Source organism: Protopterus annectens, chromosome 5.part1 (genome assembly GCF_019279795.1).
Source record: "Protopterus annectens isolate FY-2018-M chromosome 5.part1, PAN1.0, whole genome shotgun sequence".
NCBI classification, from domain to species: Eukaryota; Metazoa; Chordata; order Ceratodontiformes; family Protopteridae; genus Protopterus; species Protopterus annectens.
In genome coordinates this window covers 409,768,388-409,789,743 of record NC_056736.1, presented here as the reverse complement: position 1 = coordinate 409,789,743, position 21,356 = coordinate 409,768,388, and the positions used below count along the sequence as shown (strand labels likewise).

Sequence of the window (21,356 nt, the reverse complement as noted above, 5' to 3'; positions counted from 1 at the left end):
GATATTTTTATTCTGTCGAGAGGTGATGAACTAGAGTTATGAAGTTTTGTTACCAATATAAATGCTGCAGGTGACTCTCTGCAGCTCACATGTATGCTTGATATCAAGAGTATAGATTTTTGGATCTAACTATTTACAAAGAAAAAGTGATTTCAAAATGAAAATACATAAGAAAAATGTACAGAATAATTATTTGCGCTAAAAAAGTTTGAATTTGAAAATATGGAAACAAAACATAGTAAAAGTAAGTAAAAGTAAGAGTTAGTCAACTTGGAGAAAATGAAAAGGAATTTGAGGCTGAAAGTTGAAATTTAAGTAAAAAAAATTAAAAATAGGTTATCCTGTAGTAAAAATCTATTATACATGCAGATGGTATTGTTAACACTAGAGCTCCAGTAGCTAAGTATAGTGTGGCTATGTCAATTAAACTGAGTGTTGATGAAAATATTAAGAACATTATTAGGACCAATTGGAAAATTTAAGAAGGTTTTCCTGAAAGTTTAAGTAAAATATGAGAGTGTCCATGTTTTGTTAACAAAAAGAGAAGAAACTTGAAAGATATGTTTCAGTTCCACTTGAGACACGTCACCCAAGCAATTATATTGCAATGGAATGCTGAAATGTTTTGACTGTAATTTTTGTAAGTATATAACCGGAGAATTACCGAAGTTAGCCCTCAGTTTTATTATGCGTAAAAGTAAATATGTTGTATATGCTACTACGTGGACATATAGTGATGCATTCTACATTGGTAGAACTGTTGGAGAGTTGTCTAAGTGGATATGTGAATATGTACATCTGATTTAAAGCAAAGATGTATGAGGTTTGATTCTGAAGATGATTAAGACTGGTGTGAACGCATTTGGTAAGTTAAGCTGAATGTTTGCATTCCAGCAGTTATTAATGATAAAGAAAGTTTTTTTAAGAAGACATAGGTTGAAGCATTAATTAATATTAGGTGACCTTCTTCATTTACTGTTTAAATGAGTATGTGAATTGATTAGGCAGTAGTCTGATGAAGTCTCAGTATAAGAGACAAAAGCATTTGCTATTGCCTGTGCTTTGTTTTGGATTAAAAGCTTTTATTTTTATTTTGTAGACATTTTTTATTTTATTTTATGTTTGTAACTATTTGGTGAATTTGGATTTACTTACTTTGTTATAAAATAAGAACTCAGTGGGCTAATTAAGTTCAATAAAGCCAGTTTCAAGGATAAGATAGCCTCCCAGGCAAAAGGCCTTCTTCAACTATGCCATAAACGTTAAAGGCAGCACACAGCAGTGTGCTGAATTGGTGGTTAATGAGTCCACATTCACTGAGCTGGGTGATACAGCAGATGTGTTGGCTGACAAATTCACTTCCAGCTTTAGCCCCCACTCACCTCCAAAAAATACCATCAAACATAACCTCTCCAACTGTAAATAGAGAGTATTTCCTGGTTGTGCTCGCGAAGACCAAGAACCCAGCCTCATTGGGCACTGATAATATCCTGGGATTCCTCCTGAATACTCTAAAATATGACTTACACAGACCTCTGGAGTCACTGTTTAACTGTAGTCTCAAAACGGGCTTTATGACTTGAGATTGGATGACTGTAATTGTCTTCCCCTTTTTTAAGGGTGAACCATCAGCAGATTCTGGAAACGTCAGTCCCATTAATCTGACTAGTCTTATTTCCAAAGCCATGGAAAGAATTATCATAGAAATGATCTACAAAGACATTGCAGACCTCCAGACACTGGCTCAATCCCAGTGTAACTTTGTCAAAGGAAGGCCATGCCTAATTAACTTTTTGGACTTCTTTGAAAAAGTCACCAAGGCAGTGGATGAGAGCAAAACAATGCATACTGCCTACCTTGATCTGGCTAGGTCCTTGATACAATACTCCACTCAGCCACTCTTAAACTTACAGAATTAGCTCCAAACCCCCTATATAATGAGCTGGATAGACATCTGGCTCAAAGATAGGACGCAGAAGGTTAGGAATTCTAAGACTACTTGCACAAAGAGGCCAGTCACCAGAATAGTCCCTCAGGGTTTTGTGCTGGCCCACTCCTTTTTGGCATCTATTTCTCAGAAGTCAAAGCCAATATCAAAGACCTCTGGCTGACATAAGTTCACAAATGATTGTAAACCGGTAGCAGTCATAGACACCCGAGTTACAAACTCCTTGCAGGAAGGTCTAACACAGACAAATGACTGGTACCAAAGCCATAGCTTAAAAACACAATACCAAAAAATGCGTTATAGTAACTTTTGAGAAGTCATCCACCCTAGGAAACTATGTTATCAATAAAATACCCCTAAGAGTTGACTCACAAAGTTGATTCATTAGGCAGAGATCTGGGAACTCAGTAGTTTCAACAATTGGCTTAAGTACTGGTGTCATTCAAAGGGGATCCAATGCCTGTCAGCCTGGGATGACATGCTCGACAAGCCACGATGCTTCGCAAGGGATGGCTTGCACTTGTCACCCCTGGGCTTTCAGATATTGGCAAAGGCTCTTGCTACCCCCATAGTGCCTTTTTTAGGCAAGGCTCAAAAGACAAACCCACCTCCATAGGTATCACAAGGGATAAGAAACTAAGAGTAATGCTACTTAACGCCAGAAGTCTAAACCTCAAGATGCACGCACTCAAAACTCTCCTTAGCATGGAGAACATCAATATCTGTGCAGTAACAGAAACCTGGTTCAAGGCTCCTGAGAGCACTACAGCACTACCAGGTTATACCTCATACCATGCTTTTCGGCCCCAAAACCTGGACCGAAGCACAAAAGAAGGGGGAGTATCAATATCCGTCAAAGATACCCACACCTCCAGGTTGGTGGCACAGCACGAAGCATCAGAGACTATCCATGTGCAACTAACAGTGGGTAAAACTGCCTTCCAGTTTATAGCCTGCTACAGACCACTCTCCCAAACCCAGGAACTCCACTCGGCCTTCTTGAGAACACTGGAAAATATGAAGGTCTCTCCAAACACCATTATATTGGGCGACTTCAGCTACCCAAACATAGACTGGGAGCATTAGTCTAGCTCCAACACCCTAGCCCAAAGGTTCCTAGAATTTATAAATTCAAATGCCATGGAACAACTTGTTACCACTTCCACAAGAGGGGAAAACATACTGGACCTGATCATCACCAACATGGGGACTCTATGCTCCAGACGAGAAGTGTATCCCTCACTGGTAAGATCAGACCATAAACTAATCTCACTGGATATTCACATCCCGACCTCAATCCCTGCCCAGAAAACCACAGTGAAAAACTTCTCTAAAGCAAATTTCACACTCCTCAAAACTGAGGTGGAATCCTTCAAAGCCCCCGGGCCTGTGGAAAATACAGCCCAGACTGCAGAATCCTTTATAAACGCATTCTACGAACACCTTCAGGAATGCATGGATCATGCAATCCCAAATAAAACCAAGACCCAATCTTCCAAAGGCAGACGTCCTGTCTGGTGGACCCCAGCCATAAGCAAAACTATACAATAGAAGGAGGAAGCTACTACATGATAGAGCAAAATCCCAAAAAGAGAAGGCATCTCTGATCAGTATTAGCAAAAAAACTATGGGCACTCATAAAATCGTCTAAGGCCAGCTTTGAGAGAAAAATTGCACAGGACACTAAGGATAATCACAAGGCTTTCTTTAGTTATGTTAGGAACCTGGGTGGGAATTCCCAGATATGCTCAGAATTAGTCCAAAATGACAAAAAATACACCGAACCCACAGACATTGCCAACATCCTAGCTGACAGGTTCAGCACAAACTCCCCCCCTCCCCACCAAAAGGGCAAATATCTATCCCAGCAGAGTGCTGCCCCCCTGACATCTCAGATGCTCAGGTAAGAGCTGCCCTCTCCAAAGCAAAAAACACAGCACCAATGGGACAAGACGGTGTCCCAGGCTGCGTCCTACATGAACTCCAAGAAGAGCTAAACCCAAACATAAAACTACTGTTCAATCTCAGCCTTACTACAGGATATGTACCCAAAGAGTGGCGTACAGCAACAGTGGTCCCTCTCCACAAAGGTGGTGCCTCAACGGATCCTGGAAACTATCACCCCCATAAGCCTGACTAGCTTGGTCTGCAAAGCTATGGAAAGGATCGTCATGGACCTCATAAATAAAGATATTGGGAACCTACAGACACTGGATCCTACCCAGTTTGGCTTTGTTAAGGGCAGATCCTGCCTCTTAAACCTGGTTGATTTCTTTGAAACAGTCACCAAGGCCATTGAAGGCCATTGACAAGGGGAAGGTGGTCCACACAGCCTACCTGGACCTCGCAAAAGCCTTCGATACAATACCCCACTCGGGCATTATAGATAAGCTCACCAGCTTAAATATAAACCCCTATGTCACTAGATGGGTTGCAAACTGGCTCAAGGACAGAACCCACATGGTTAGAATTGCTGGAGCCATGTCAGACTCCAAACCAGTTACAAGTGGCATCCCACAAGGCTCAGTCCTGGGACCACTCTTGTTCGGTATATATTTCTCGGAGGTACAGGCCAACACGGAAGGACTGTGGCTGACCAAGTTCACAGATGACTGCAAACTGGGCACCATAATCGACTCTCCAGCCGACACAAGCATCCTCCAAAAGGGCCTCATAGAAACAGACAACTGGTGCCAGAGCCATGGCCTCAAGCTAAACGCCAAAAAGTGTACAGTCATCCCCTTTGGCAAAAACAAAATGCCCACAAATTACCACATAGGTGGTAATCCATTAAGTACAGAAGAAGTAATTAGGGACCTGGGGACCCAAGTTGATAGCAATCTCTCATTTGACAACCACGTGGCCAAAGTGGTTAGAAAAACATTTTATGTAGCCCGCCTAATAGGGATTCACATCTAGATCAGGGGAGGTCATCGTGCCTCTTTACTCATCCCTCATCAGGCCCATAATTGAGTACAATGCCCCTTTTGGGATGTACCTTACCAGACACCTGCAGCAACTGGAAAGACCCCAAAAGTACCTCACCAAGAGGATCAAAGGGCTCAAACAGATGCCATATGCTGCCCGGTTAAAGAAACTCCAGCTCTACTCAGTGGCATACCACCTGCTCAGAGGCGATCTGTGCCTGATGTATAAAGCCATGTCCAACCCAGAATTAATGGACATGCTGCACCTCAGGAAATCCAAATCCCATCGAGTTACACGCTCGAGAGACTTGAACCTCAGCACTGAAATAAATAGGACATGCTGGAGGGACAGATTCATAACCCAGAGGCTCCCTTCACTCTGGAATAAAATCCCAGTCCAGGTTAGGCAGAGTCCCTCATTGACTCTCTTCAAGAGGAATCTTGATGAGTGGATGGGAGATCGTAGGTTTACCCCGGGTATCACTTCTGTGTCACTGTTGGACAGAGGCACAGTATACTAACCTCAAAAAAGGGCATATCAAAATTAATTTAAAATGGGTGGCGAAAGCCAAACACACTCTGGCTAGACTTATAAATGCCCTAGGGGCAGATAGCCTAGTATGAACCTATGAACCTATAAGTAAGCTAGCCTTTGACCAATTTGTGTCCAAGATAGTAAGAAAGTCCTTTTATGTTGCTCAACTTATAAGTAATCACATGGCATCTAGTTTCCAGGAAAGTCATCATACCACTGTACTCGGCCCTCGGCAGACCCATCATAAGAGTATAATGCCCTCTTCAGTATGTATTTGACCAGACACATGCAGCAACTGGAACGTCTGCAAAGCTTACTTGCAAAAATAATACAGGGCATAAATGCAATGTCCTGCAGATCAGAACAAAGCTCTATCTCTGTAATCACTCTCCTAAAGACTTTTGAGAGGTGACCTATACCTGACTTAGAGAAGGCATCCTTAGACCACACTCTGATGAACCTTTTGCACATTCACAAGCAAACAGCATCAGAACTGCTAAATCCAAAGACCTAAATGTTCCTTAAATATAAGTAAGACATCTTGAAGAGGCAGTTATATATCTCTGGAAATTCTCATTCTCTGGAATAAGCTCCCCATCAGTCTAAAACAAAGCCCCCCCTTAACCTTATTTAAGCAAAACTTGGACTATTGGATGAGAAATCAGAATTTCACTCTTGGTCTGGTGGCTATGCTTCTAATGGACAGAGACAGATAGTAAATCATGCCACAACCAAAAATCACCCCTATGGAGTACCTCAGGGTTCAGTCATGGGACCGCTGTTGTTTGGCATCTATTTCTCTGAAGTACAGGCCAACACTAAGGGACTCTGGCTAACAAAATTCACAGATGACTGCAAACCCGGAGCCATTATTGAATCCCCAAATGATGCGGATATTCTACAAAAGGGCCTTACGTAAACAGATGCTTGGTTCTAGAGCCATGGGCTCAAGCTTAATGCAAAGAAAAGTATAGTTATCCCCTTTGGGAAAAAACATGTACCCGTGAATTACCACATAGGTGGCTGTACACTAAACACTGAAAGTGTGATGAGAGACTTAGGGACACAGGTGGGCAGTGGTCTCACCTTTGATAACCACATCACCACAACAGTCAGAAAATCCTTCTATGTGACCCACCTCATCAATAAGGGCTTTTCATCCAGAAAAAAGGAGGTCATTGTCCCACTGTACTCATCCCTCATTAGACCCATTATAGAGTACAACAACCCGTTTGGTATGTACCTCACAAGACATTTGCAACAGCTGGAAAGACCACATAAATACCTCCCTAAAAGAATCACAGGCCTAAAGCAGATGCCCTGTGCTGACCATCTAAAAAACTGCAGCTATACTCTGTGGCATATTGTCTACTCAGAGGCGATCTCTGCTTAACATACAAGGCCATGTCAAACCCTGAGCTGTTGGACATGCTCCACTTAAAGAAATCCCAATCCCTCAGAGCCACACGCTCCAGGGATCTAAACCTTGTCATCACAATGAACAAAACATGCTGAAGGGATAGGTTACTGACCCAGAGACTCCCCATACTCTGGAAAAGACTGCCCATACATGTCAAGCAGAGCGCATCCTTGGCCCTCTTCAAAAGGAACCTTGACAATTGGATTGGAGATAGGAAATTCACCCTGGGGATCATGTCAATTGCCCTGCTAGACAAAGGGGTCCAAGGAAGTAAATATTGTGGGAAGAAATATCCAGGGAATTGTTATGGCTAGGCTTGTATAGGCCCTAGGGCCGATAGCCTAGTACCAACCTATGAACCTATGTAAATGTCTAAAACATAACACTTATGGGTCATATTTGGGTTGCATGTCTAAGCTTATAAAGCCCCTAGCAGTTGTTAGCCTAGTATACACCGATGAAGAAACTCACATCAAGGCTATTTAAGGAGCATGATGCGCTAGAGCTTTTTATTACCCAAATAACCATCAGATAGGTCCCTTACCACATATCAGCTAGCCATAGAACTCCCCCCTTTACCCAAGAAGGCCACGGTGCCAATCTATAAGAACTAGAGTCACTTGATGTTGAACCCAGTGCCATTTTTATGTGTGAAGTAAACTATCCAACTATAGACTACAAAACCTATTCTACCACTTGTGCACAAGAACAGCGATTCTTGGACTTTGTCAATACAAATGCCTTAAAACATCTAGTCTTAGGATCCACTATAGAGAATAGCAAGTTAGACCTTGTCCATACTAATACGAGGGTGTCTTGCACCATCACTTATATATTTTCATCACTTCTTTGGTCTGACCATAAAGCTGTGTTCCTTAAAATTAAATTGAATCCAGGGACCACTTCCACCCCTGGTACCTTTAAAAGTTTCTCCAAGACAAACTGCCTACTCCTAAATGATATATTGGCCACCTTCAAATGCCCACTACATCCTGTTAACCCTACTGATTATGTGGACACATAAGCTATACCTGCATGTAAACAGTTGCATGGATGTGGCTGTACCCAAAAGAAACAAGCAAAGGTCATATCACCCCCCCCCCCCCCGTGGAACTTTAATATCAACAAGCTTTACAATAAAGGGAGCAGCTTATTGTATCAAGCATTTAAAACAATACACAGAATGATAAAACCCCCATCAAATTAAACAAGCAACTCAGGTACTTTATTACATTTACCAGAGCTAAGTTTGAGGTGAAAATAACCACAGAAGCAAAGGACAATCATATGGCATTTTTAAGATATTAGTAATCTCAGGAGCACAATGCAACAATGTGCTAAGTCTGACATTAACAATGTCTAAAAGTAGACCCAGTAGATGCTAACTTACTGGCTGAAACACTTAGCTCAAACATCAACACTTGACTCTCCACAAGCAATCACATAATGCAAAGTCCTGAAAGGAGCATGACAAGCAAAAAAATACTGCATCGGTTCATCCTGACATCTTAAAATGCAAGAAATGAGATTTAGCCACATCCCTAACACCACCATTCAAACTTAGGGTCAATATGCATTTTGAACCAAGTAGATGGAGAACAGCAACAGTTATCATTCCCTGGATCCAGGCAATTACAGACCCATACGTCTGACCAGCCTCATATGCAAAACCCTGGAAAGAATTATAATGGAATTATTCATAAGGACATAGAGAACCTCCAAACACTGGGCCGTTCACAGATTGGATTTGTCAAATGCAGCCCAAGCTTACTCAACCTGTTGGACTTTTCTGAAAATGTCACAATAGCAATGGATGAAGTTAAAATGCTGTACACCACCTACCTGGACCTGGCCAAAGCTTTTGACAGTATCCCTCATTCAGGCATAGTAGAAAAGCTTAATAAACTAGGTAAAAAAAAAACTTCATCACCCAGTGGATTGCCAACTGGCTCACAAGTAGAACACAAGGGATCAAACTAGGAGAAGCTACTTCCACAAAAAGGCCAGTCACCAGTGGAGTCCCCCACGGTTCAGCACTGAGACCTCTTCTGTTTGGCTTCTATTTCTCAGAAGTAAAAAACAATTCCAAAGGGCTCTGGCTAATTAAGTTTTCAGATGACTGCAAGCTAGGAACAATGATTGAATTCTGAGAAAACTCGGCTGACCTACAGGAAGGCTTGTCCCAAACAAATAACTTGTGCCTGACACTGGGACAAAAGCTAAATGCCAAAAAATACATAATCATCTCCTTTGGAAAGTTGACTTCCCAGAGGAACTGCAACATTGACAGCAGACCCCTAAGAGTATACCCAGTAGTTGGGATGTGGGAATTTATGTGAACAGTGACCTGACTATATTCCACAGCTTTTAAATAAGGGGATTGCTTCTATATCTAGGGATGTCATTGTTTTTTACTCCGCTCTCATTAGGTGTATCTGTCCAAGCACATGCAACAACTGAAACTTCTATAGAGAGATACCTTATAAAAAGGATGCGAGGTCTAAACAATACATCCTATACTGGCCACCTCAAAGCCCTCTTGCTATATTCAGTCTCTTACAGACTGCTAAACAGTGACCTGTATCTAACAAGCAAGGCATCCTACAACCCTGTTATTGATAGGCTTACCTTACAGCCTTAAGTCAAATGGTATCTGAAATAATTGATCCAGGAACATAAACCTGTTCTGCAACTCTAACAGAGTGGTTCAGGGGGCCAGACAACTCTCGTAGAGGATACCACTGATCTGTAACCGATTCTGCACCACTGTAAAACAAATCTCATCCCTGACTGATTTCGAGTATCAGTGAATGGTAAACAGGAAACTCACCCTAGGATAACCCCTGTACTACTAATGGACAGATGAAGCTCCTAAATGCTTTATCCCAGTGCAAGGGTCTGCTTCAAATAGTAATGTAGCAAGGGTAAGGGAAAGGGGGCAGCTGCCTCAGGTGTAAAGTATTAGGGGATCTGATTGAGAAATGCAGACGTGCGCTTCCTTCATTATTTTTTACTGCAACACCTTTTTTCAGAGCTGAGCGGGTTGTGGATCTGCTATATGGCTTATCTTGCTACAGATAATCCAAAGACCTTTTTTTTGCTCTATATACTTTTCAGGGATGGATACTGAATGGTAGATGAGACAGCTATCACTGTGCCTCCAAATATCTATGTTTTGAAGTAGTAATTATCTCTACAGTAATATGTAAATATAGAACTTGGAAAGGGTTAGGTGAATCTTAACAGTAGAATAAGCTAATTTTAAGTACCAGATGGGATAATTGGCTAAGCGTAAAATAGCCTGCAAAGGTATTTAGCCTAGTATTAACCTATGAACTTATTAGGGTTGATCTTAACATCTGTGTTTCCCAAATATAGACAAACAACCCCACTTATGCTTACTAATGAGCTCAAAAAGGACAAAACTTGGCATGTCTGCAGCTACTGGGGTTCAGCTTTATTGGCCTGAATGCTTCAGTAAAAACATAGAACAGTCATGGGCATTTAGATGCCATGTAGCTGAAAACACCGCTTTATCTTTAAGTGGTCTTTTGCATATATCCCATGAGCCTCCATTGAAAGAGATTTAAGTGAAGAATGTTGCTTGTTTGGGCCTTTCTTGGAGTCTTTACTGAATGGTTTGTCTGTGTGATCTTTTTACCCTTTGGTTTGGATGTTAAACATTTATATGCTGATAGCTCTTACACATGTGAGTTTCAAAATGTTTACTAAAATCATTGTGAACAGGGTGACAACATGCATATGGACCTTATCTCCTCCTCAGAGATTGAGTTTATTAAAAAAAATCAGTGCTGGCATCGTCGATACTTTCTTACATGTATTTCAGATATGTGCAAAATAAGCAGAGGGACACAGAACCTTTCAACTAAATTTCACAAGTGTGCCATTCACCTTTGAGCTGTACTGCTTTAGTATCACCTTGTCAAACTCAGTGCCTCTATATTACAGCATGTGCCTGGATTGTTGTGAAGTCATAGTTCAGCTTGCTGCCATTTTGTTCATTTCATGAGATTTGTGGTCTGTACACATATTTAAAAAAATATTGTGTTGTAATGTATTGGGCTAGGTGCATTTGTCATAAATACTAACATATCATTATTTATTCATTTCCAGATGACAGCTGGTGAAATTAAGTTTGCTCTACATGTGGAATCTGTACTGAACCATGTGCCACAGCCAGAGTATCGTCAACTGCTTGTTGAAGCAATACTTGTCCTCACAATACTAGCCGATATGGAAGTTAACAGTATTGGGGGAATAATTCATGTAGAGCGTATAGTAGACATGGCAAATGATATGTTTCTGCAGGATCAGGTAAGCTTTATAGAATCATTTTAACTTCAGCGTGAAGCATTGGAATATTGGCAGTATAGCAGTGTGGGTAAATACATCAAGTTAAAATCAAGCTTTGTTTAGCCGTTTGAGTTACCACCTCTCATTTTCTATGAAACACTGAGCGTGTCCGTAATGCAGGAATAAGTCATACAATCTCACATTTTTATCTAATCCCTCTCACTTAATGAAAATAAGTTAAATAAGAAAGTAAGTACGTTGTTTTAATGTAACATTGCTTAGTTATATTCAGACTTTGACACTTATTTTTAATGCTCTTCAATTTATAAAGCTAAAGATTGACCCTTGAAATGTAGTAAAATATATCTCATTGCACATTTAACAATTGTATTTTTGTGAGTATTACATGTTCAAGTATAACAGTATATTTTGTATGTCTTGTATTAAGGGTGGCGTACATGGTTATCCCTTCAACAAGAGAAAAACAGTCTTTGGTTAAAACATTCTGCTTTGCTTTGCAAAATGCAGAGAAAGACTAACTTTTTATTCATTTTTATTTCATTTGTCATTTGAGGAAAGTCTGACTAGGCATAAATCTCATTTTCACCCAAGGTCAGGGGAGAAAAGCTCCATAAGACACAATATAAATTGTACTTGTACGGAACTGGAAACATGCAAGTAGAAAAAAAAAGTCACAACATAATAGAAATTGTAGATATATATGACCTTGGAAACACACAAATAGTAAAATAAATCAGAGGGGGCAGAGATGTTAGGGCTCATTCCAAAGAGAGATCCTTAACAGTACAGCACTCTTCTGTAGTACATGGTAAACATTCCATAATTACATACTCTGTTAGAGAAATATGTTTGATTCTACAACAGTGTTCACATTTTTTATTGAATATTGACTATATCCCAGAAGATTAATCAATCTATATTGTTATTTTCGCATCTGATAGTCTTGCCCATTGCAAGATCAGAATTTTGTGGGTTTAGTCCCCCACACCTGACAGTTAGATTCATTGGAAGTAATACTTCTGACATGCAATTCTTAGGAAAGGCATTAAACTGAGGTCCTTTCTACCTAAGTTGGTGTTTATCTAGGCAATGTTAATGATCCTGCAACACCTGAAGAGGAATGGAGTTACTGAAGTATTAAAGAAAGTTGCATGTACTGCATGTAAGCATGTATGATCTTCCAGTACAACAGTTTGCCATAGAATATATTGAGAGAAAATGTTTTGCACTGAATGTGAGCCTGTACTGACACTTCATTGGAATGTATATGCTTGTTTTGTGAGAATCTTAATATTTCATGGTAAATTGTACAGCTGGAAATACTCCAATGTCACTGTATCCCTTTTGCCTAATTACAGTGATTTATAATTAAGGAGTGGATGCAGGAGGTCTGCAGCTTCGCAAACAAAACCCAAGAAGAAAATATCAAACTTACAAATGCATACACTATGACCTTTTAGGATTGCTGTCTGTCTGGCTGGCTCACATTAAGTCTTTGCAAAGCAGAATTGTATCCCATTCACTAAACGTCCTTGTTATTTTGGTTGTAACTCACCATTCTTATAAAGTATTTATTCCTACTTTCCCTGAACTGAAATCTATTTGAAAGATTACAAAGGAGCAACTGACCCTCAGTGCAATGTTTTATACTAGACAATGTAAAAATACTTCCTCCAATTGTGCTTATCTTAGTAGGTGAACTTTGTCTTCTGAACTATTTATGTATCTATGTTTATACGAATGAAAGCATTCCTTTCTTTCTTTGATAGCTAGATTAGATAAAAGCCCAGACAATGTTGAAAATTAAACTTCCAGAGAAAGCATTTATCAAATATACATAGCAGAGGATGAAAATACATATAGTAGAACACATATATATTAAGAACGTTACAAATCTTATGCTAGTGAAATACATTTTAATGAAAATAAAATTACAAGGAGTTTGGGAATGTTGTTCATGCAATTACTCTAAAGAAAGGGAGTACAAATAAACATTAGTATGCACTACTGTCCGAATACAAATTCAGGCTAAATAATGAAATGAGGAAAAAGCACCCTGACTGCACACTTTTACAAAAAAATTAATTAGAGAAGTGCCTTTTGACAGCAGTCTTGAATTCATCTGGAGTAACTACCTAATTTGAACTGGTGGACTATTGTAAACCATAAGAGGAACAAGGCTAGGTGTTCTGTCTCCTTTTAAAGAAAGGATTTAAGTATTTGTTGTTGGTGAAGAGAAGATGATCGTGAGTTCCTTCAAGGTCTATGCCATTCCACAATGATACGAAAATTGGGACAGGGATTTTGAGTAGAAGGATATCGGTAAAAGTATGCTGATGATATGTAATCTCATTTAAGAGCTTCTTCCATCCCATCGCCTTAGCTGAATTGCAGTGATCATCTTGGAGAATCCTCACCCTAGAAAATGCTGACATCTGTACAGTCACTGAGACATGGTTTAAAGCCATGGAGAGCACACCGGCAGTGCAAGGCTATAATGTCTTTTTCACATTTAGACCAGCTACTACACAGGCAAGGCCTAAAAGTGGAGGTGTTTCAATTTACATCAAACATAACTAAACCTCAAGGCTAGTCAAACATGACAATGCCCATGTTCAAATCACCATAGCCAAAATCCCATACCACTTCATTGCAAGCTATAGGTCCCCTTCTATGACCCAGAAAACCCATAAAATGTATTTAAGCTTATTGGAAACACTCACCATCCAACCTAATACCATATTCATGGATGACGTTAATTACCCCATTATTATCTGGGAATCATATACGACACCAAACATGCAAGCATGGAGATTCCTGGATTTTGTAAACAGAAACTCCCTGGACCAAACTGTTCAGAAGACATAAACCAAGGACACAAACACACTGGGTTTAGTCCTCACAAATATGGGAAAGTGCTGCACATCCCATAGTGTAATGTCTTCTCTGGTAAGGTCAGACCACAAAATGGCCTCCTTTGAAGTAAAAATAAAATCTGGAACCATAGCTAACCCTGGAATGTTTACGAACTGCTCTAAGGCTAACTTCCTACTTTTGAGTGATAACCGGGCACAATTTCAAGACCCCATAAACCCTGAAAACACTACTGCCTACACAGAACTATTCACAGAAACCCTATTCAGGCATGTTAATAGCTGTGTAGTGGCAGCTCTACCCACCACAAAAAAGTACAGAACTAACAAAAAAAAAAAACCTTGATGGAATCACAACATCAGTATGCTGTATAACACAAGGAAGAAAATCATGGCAAAAATTAGGAGGCATAGCACCCAGCAGGACAAAAGCACTCTCATCAAAATAAACAAACAACTCAATGACAAAGGACAGCCACAGGGCATTCTTTAGCTATGTCCATAACTTCAAAGCCAATACACAATTCAGCGCAGACCTCATCGTTAATGGAGATACCTATACTGAGGCAGGAAAACTGCAGCACCAAGAAAACATCAGTTTGGGACAAGAATGCGATATAAAAGAACTTGAGCAAGAGGGAGTATATAAATATTTGGGAACTGATAAAGGATCAACAATAAAACATGAACAAATGTGAATAAAACTTAGTAAGGAATACTTTAGAAGACCTTAAATTAATCCTGAAAACAGCATTGATATCTAGGAACAAAATCCAAGCTGTAAACCAATTTGCTCTTCCTGTCCTAACTTACAGTTTTGGAGTTATTGACTGGCCCCAAAACTTGTTGGATAGATTAGATAGGAAAACAAGAAGGATGCTTCATGCTCACCAAATGATTTATAAAAATCAGTGAATACCAAGGTTATACATTTCCTGTTCTAAAGGCAGGATGGGCCTCCTTGGAATTGATTACATGTATAGATCTGCAATCATGGGGCTCCACACATATTTGCTGACCTCACAAGACCCAAACATAGTGAAAGTTTTCAAACTTGAGGAGAATAAATCTAAAATGACTTCTCTGCTTAATCTAGCAGAAGCATATTGGCATCAAGCAGGAATGGAGATCAAACCAGAAATAGATAAAAATCAGGCAGCAACTGAATGTGCCAAAAAACAAAAGAAAGAATAGAAGGTGAAGGACCAGATGAGGAGGCAAGAAATGTGGAAAATGCATAAATATAATTGCAAATCTAGAAAACTTCTGGAAAAACCTCATGTTGATCAGGAATGTATGCAGGATTGGTTAAGGAGAGGCGAATTCAAACCAAAAGATGAAAGGTTAATATTGGTGGCCCAAGATAGTGGGTTACGTAACGCTGGTTTACAAAGTCCATTAAACATGTGGGAGAAACAGACAAATGTAGGTTTTGTAAAACCAAACTGGAAACATTTACACACCTTGTTGCTGGCTGTGACATACTAATGGCAGAAGGACTGTATACTGAAAGGCATAATAATGTGGCAAGACTGTTGCACTGGGTTGTGCAAACATTATGGTACTGAAGTGGCTGAAAAACACTGGAAACATGAGACAAGAAGTATCATAGAAAGTGATGTTTACATCACATGGGATCACCCATTACCAACAGTTCAAAATATATATACTAGAAAACAAGATACAGTGGTCCATGAAAAGAAGACAAAAGTAGCATTTCTCATTGACATTGCCACACCCAGTGACTACAGTGTCTTGCAAACAGAGAGACACAAAGTCATAAAATATCATGATCTGCAGACAGAAATGAGAGCAATGTAGAAGAAAGATACCCAGTTAGTTCCAAAAGTAGTAGGAGCAATGAGGTCTTATAAAAAAGAATCTACAGTCATATTTAGATGTTAACAATACATGTATCCCCATGCAAATTTCAGGAGTAGTCATTACTGGGCACATTGCAGGTGCTGTGAAGAGCACTTTTGGTTGACATCAAAGATTGAAACAATACTAATTTCATGAACTTTAATTATACTTTGACTTAGGAATGGGGTCCATTCCCATCATGGTATTAGAAACCCAAAAGACTTGGAGAAATTAAAAAAGTGAAACGGGGAGAAGACATAACAAACCTACAGGCAGACAAATTCAGTACAACTTTAACATTCTCTTCCCCTCAACCCCATTTGGGAAATATCAAATATAATTCCCTGTACTATCACTAGGGAGCAGGTCTCTCCCTAAGGCCAAGAACACTGTGTTGATGGGTCCAGACAATATCCTAGGATGCTTACTTAATTTATTTTACATTTGTTGACCGGGCTAGTCTAGCTGGATGCATGTCCATTTTCAGTAGAGGCCCGGGGAGAAAAGCTCCAAAAATAAAAAATAGAAATAATAATAATACATACATACTTTAAGAGTAATAACAGATAAAAATAGTAGCTGATAAAATGTGCAAAAAGTAAAAAAGTTATTACATAAAAAAGCAGTTGTTACAAAATAATAATAATGAAACATAGCCTGTCAGGCCCCCTGAAATTGCTGTTTAACTGTAGCCTCCAAACAGGCTTCATGCCTCATGAATTGGATAATAGCAGCAGTAATCCCAACTGCAGAAAAGTGGGCCCATCTACAGACCCTGGAAACTACAGACCCTTACATCTCACTAGTGTCATATTACAAAGTCCTGGAAAAAATTGTCATGGAAATGATCAATAATGACATGGAAAACCTCCAAACAATGGACCCATTCCAGTCTGGCATTGTCAAGAACAGGTAATGCCTACTCACCCTGGTGGATTTCTTTGAGAAGGTCACCAAAGCAATGGATGAGGGCAAAATGGTTCACACTGCCTACTTTTACCTGACAAAGCATTTGACACAATACTCGAGCATTGTTTACAAACTCAAGAGATTAGATATAAACCCTTATGTCATCCAGTGAATAGTCAGCTGTCTCCTAGACAAGGATGCAGGAAGTTAGAACTGGTGAGTCCTCCTCTATGAAGAGGCCAGTCTTTCTATTTCTTTGTCTTGACCTGGACCTACTTCTCCTGCCAGATCTGCTAATCCTTCTCAGAAACATTTTTTGGGCTTGATACTGAGAAGAAGGGCTAGGAGTTTTCTTCAGAGGCAGAATTTTTCAGGTTTATTACTGCATACCTGCTTCTGCCTCTTCACTTAGATCCTAGAGTTCCCTCAGAAGTCCTACTCCTTTGGACTAGGAATATATGATGTCAGAATTCATGAAGGCCCAACTTCAGTATGTTGTCACCTGAGCTCCCTCTGGCCCTCCCTTCTTTTCTGCCATTCCTCTTCTGGCCTCTGCTTTGGTGCCTACAGTGAAGGAATGAACTTTTACACTTGTAACTGTTTCATTGACATCAGTCAGTATCTGTTCTTCCATGCCGATACACTTGCTGTCAGTGGTTTCTTCAGTACTGACCTTGGCATATCTGTGTTGGGGGTAAGAAGGGCTGAGAGATGCAGTGTTGAGCACTCTGTACCAACTCTGACCCTAATGCTGCTGGGACTGTTGCCAGTGTTGAGTTGTTCAGTGTTCAAGCCATTTGGTACTAAAATCTTCAGAAGCGACTTTGGGTCTGGAATGGTCGGTGCTGACAGTCGGCTCTGGCATTATGAAGGCAGTGTTGTCAGTAACACATTCAGTGCCAGGTATTTCAGGCTCAGAATCTTCTGTCAAACTAGTTGCTATTGAGGAGACTGCATCAAGCTTCTTTATAAGGTCAGCTACAGGCCCTGTTCATTCCACCTCAAGATACTGACAACACTGAATCCTTTGACTGATCTTCACCTGTATTCCTCACGGACAGGAGACCTCATAAGCTCACATTGTAGAAATCTGGGATGTCTTCTTCTTGGGAGACTTCTGATGACTCTCTTCCAAGTCCCCTGCCCCACCCCCCACTGGAAGAGGCAGTGTAAGACGAAGCACCAAAACTCCTTACTGGTGTCTTCTTCCCCAGATGCAGATCTTAATGAGAAGGAGGCATCACCCAAATACTCTTCAGAGGATGCCACATTTTTCAAAATACATGAGATGTTGAGACAGATCTTACCCCATTGATCCCCATGTCCTCAGAGGAAGAGATTTTGCAGGAGGCTTATAAGTACTCTTCCCCAGTAGTCTAGGTAGGGCCATCCCCAGACAGGTTAGTAGACATAGTGAGCTGCAAAGCCTGGCAAGACCAGATTTGGTCAACAAACTGGACAGAGTTCTCCAGACCCCCAAAGACAACACTGTAGAAAAGGGCCTCTCATAGGTTCCATAGTGCTGTCTGCTGCGACTGTGAGTGACATCCCCACAGATGGCTGGCAATTCATCTTCCAAATAGGCAGTCTAGAATTATGGATAGGATTGGGAAGTGCACCTGTGTATCAAGTACTTTTTCAGTGTAGAGTCTTGAATTACATGGTGCATGTGATCAGGATTCAGAGGGATCTGGCTGAAAAATATCAAGTACTCTGAAACAGTTGCCTGCAAGTGCTCTAAGGCTCAGAGACCCAAGTGGAGTCCATATCTTCCATCTCTTTGCTGACTATGCATTTGGAAAATAATGCTATGGATGGTGCAGCTAAAGTGGTAGGCTCCATCCTAGCAGTGAGGGGGCAGACTTGGCTTTCCCTAACTGACTTTATGTACCACTTTAAAGTGATGTTTGTCAGTGCTTCTTTTGATGAATCCTCCTTATTCAGGCAAAAGGTGAAAGAAAAACTGCTCCAGTTTGAGGAAAGAGGCAAAACATTCACAGCTGTGGGAATGATATTTCTGGTACTTCAGAGATCCTTTCAAAGAAATCAAAAAGTTGCCAGGAGCATATGGTTCTGAAAATCCCAAAAGCCTCACAGTCGACATCAGTATTACAGTGGATCATATGGTAGATGCGTCTTCTAGTGATGCCACTGCCCTAGAGGCATAGGTGGTCTAAACCACCAGGGTTACAGAAGCTCCTTTCAGGGACCCCATCGATATGAGTCCTGCAAGGTTACTTGTCTGTCCCACTCTGGAGGTACTCCAGGGAAGTCTTTCAATACACCAGAAGACATGGTTTGCCATCACAGTGTACAAGGGAAAGTATATATCCATAGGCTAATCTATTTCCTATTTGGAAATGCTCAAAAGCATATACTTGCAACCCCTACCAGTTCCATACCATCAATAAATTCTTGTAGAGAAAAGAGCCATGCAGGAGTTCCCATTAAAGTTGAAAGGGTCCAGGTTTTACTCCAGGTTCTGCTTGATGCCCAGAAAAACTCAGGACCTTAGATCCATTCTCAACTAAGTCAACTAAACCGGTATGTGAAAAGGAGTCATTCTGGATGGTCACAGTACAGTCCATTCTGCTAGGTTTACAGACAAGCGACTGAATGTACTTTTTGGAATTACAAGATGCATACCAAACTAGAGAAGGCATTGAGGAGTTTCCACATATTCCATTTGGAGCCAGTCATTTGGACTCATTACATCTCCCTTTGTGTTTACCATATGCATGGCTCCAGTCACTGCCCACATGTGACTTCTAGAAGTAAGATGTTTCCCTTACTTGAGCAACTGTTTCATAGTGGACCAACTATGGAGATATTTTTAATGGCAAGACAGTACTTACTTCAGCTGTGTCTATTTTTGGAGATGACAGTCAATCTTCCAAAATCTCAGTTGCACCCAACACTGTTTTTCATTGGCTGCCAGTTGGACATGGTCACTCAGAAAGCAAAATTACCTCAGTAGGATTTCTTTTATTGCGAATGAAGTAAAAAGCCTCTCCCAGGCTCCATAATTTATGGTGGCTACAGTCCTAAAAGTGTCATGTCTCATGCCTGCATCTATTCAGATGGCTTCTTTTGCTGGACTGAACATGAGAGTTTTACAGTGGATACGTAGGACTTGGCTATACCAAGCACAGGAACCCATGACAGATACAATCAAGCTCTAAAACACATACATCAAAAACATACTATGATGGACAGATCCACAGAATCTATCATTAGGCACCCTTTGTTTGGCCTTCCCCAGCTGCCACAATAATAACGGGCACTTCGGTTCCGTGGGTGAGGCAGTTGTTCTAGCACTGCAGGCATTTCAGAATTTGCTCCCCAAGGTGCAATTGCCATCAATACAAACAATATGGCAGTAGTATTGTACATAAACAAGGTTGAACATGATCTTACCCTCTTTGGAGATGAGCTATGAGGCTGTGGGAATGGCCCTTAAGGTCACATTGTTTTCCCATAACAGTGCACATACCAGGGGCATCCCATAAAATAGCAAACAGGTTGAGCAGGCAAATTCTGTTCTCACAAGAATGGTCTCTCAGCACTGTTCATATTAAGACCCTGTCATGATCTGTTTTCTTAATCATCCATCACCAAATGCAGAAATGTTTTCAACATTGTTCCTTAAGACAGCCAGTCACCAAGAGACACATTCACCCAAGACTGGCTCCCAGGTCTGCTATACGCATTTCCCCCCATTTTCTCTTTTAACCAGGTGCCTGCAGAAAATGAAAACATGCAGAGCAAAGGTCATTCTCATAGCCCCATTCTTGCTGTGCCAGATATGTTTCCCCTTGTTGTGGCCTCATCTAAAAAGAAGACCCTTTCACCTTCTGCAGCATCCCTCAACTGTTGCACCCATCTGGATCATCTCACCCAGAACCTCACCAAGACATTTGCTCCTTTCAGTTAACTATATTGTTTGTCCACTTCCAATCATGACCAGGGAGCCATCATTTTCTGAAGAGTTATTCGACTTAGTTTACTTCTCAAAACCCTTCAACAAGGAAAATATACAAAGGTAAATAAAAAATGTACTCTGTGGGTATCAAATAGACATGGAGCCTACTTTAGCTTTTCTCAACCAGGTGCTTACATTTTTTGCACATCCCTTCAAAGAAGGAGCTAGTTATTCCTCAGTTAAGATACTTTTGGCAGCTATTTCTTTTTTTTCACTCTGTTTGTTCCACATCCTTCCTAGCATCCAATGGAGATTTTCATTTGAGACCCCTGTTGGTTAGGTCTACCCCCTCCTAGGAATTACATTTCATTCTGCAAACTACATGTCAGTCTTACATACTCATGCTTCCTTTTTACCCACCATTCTTTAAGGGTTGCTGACTTAGGCCACCCAAGATTAGCTTGAGATTCTCTCCAGCCATTCCAGTGTCCAAACAGGACCAAATTAAATAGGTACGATATGTACTTAACATAATGATACACTTAGCTGGTCTCTGTATGTACACCTTTCCCCCTCCAAGTTATCATGTCTTAAGAGACGTGTATGAATTCCTCAGGCCTGGTT

The 21,356-nt window shown here is 40.6% G+C and overlaps 1 protein-coding gene across 4 annotated transcripts in view; it reads left to right on the top strand.

The window, feature by feature from the left end:
- The window catches only part of PHKA2 (phosphorylase kinase regulatory subunit alpha 2), a 1,461,438-nt gene that overhangs the window by 1,379,940 nt on the left and 60,142 nt on the right, over positions 1-21,356 (top strand). For all 4 annotated transcript variants that reach the window (XM_044073068.1, XM_044073067.1, XM_044073065.1 and 1 more), the window contains one exon: positions 10,965-11,165. In XM_044073068.1, the coding sequence (XP_043929003.1) occupies positions 10,965-11,165 (201 nt within the window). The remainder of the gene's footprint in view (positions 1-10,964; positions 11,166-21,356) is intronic.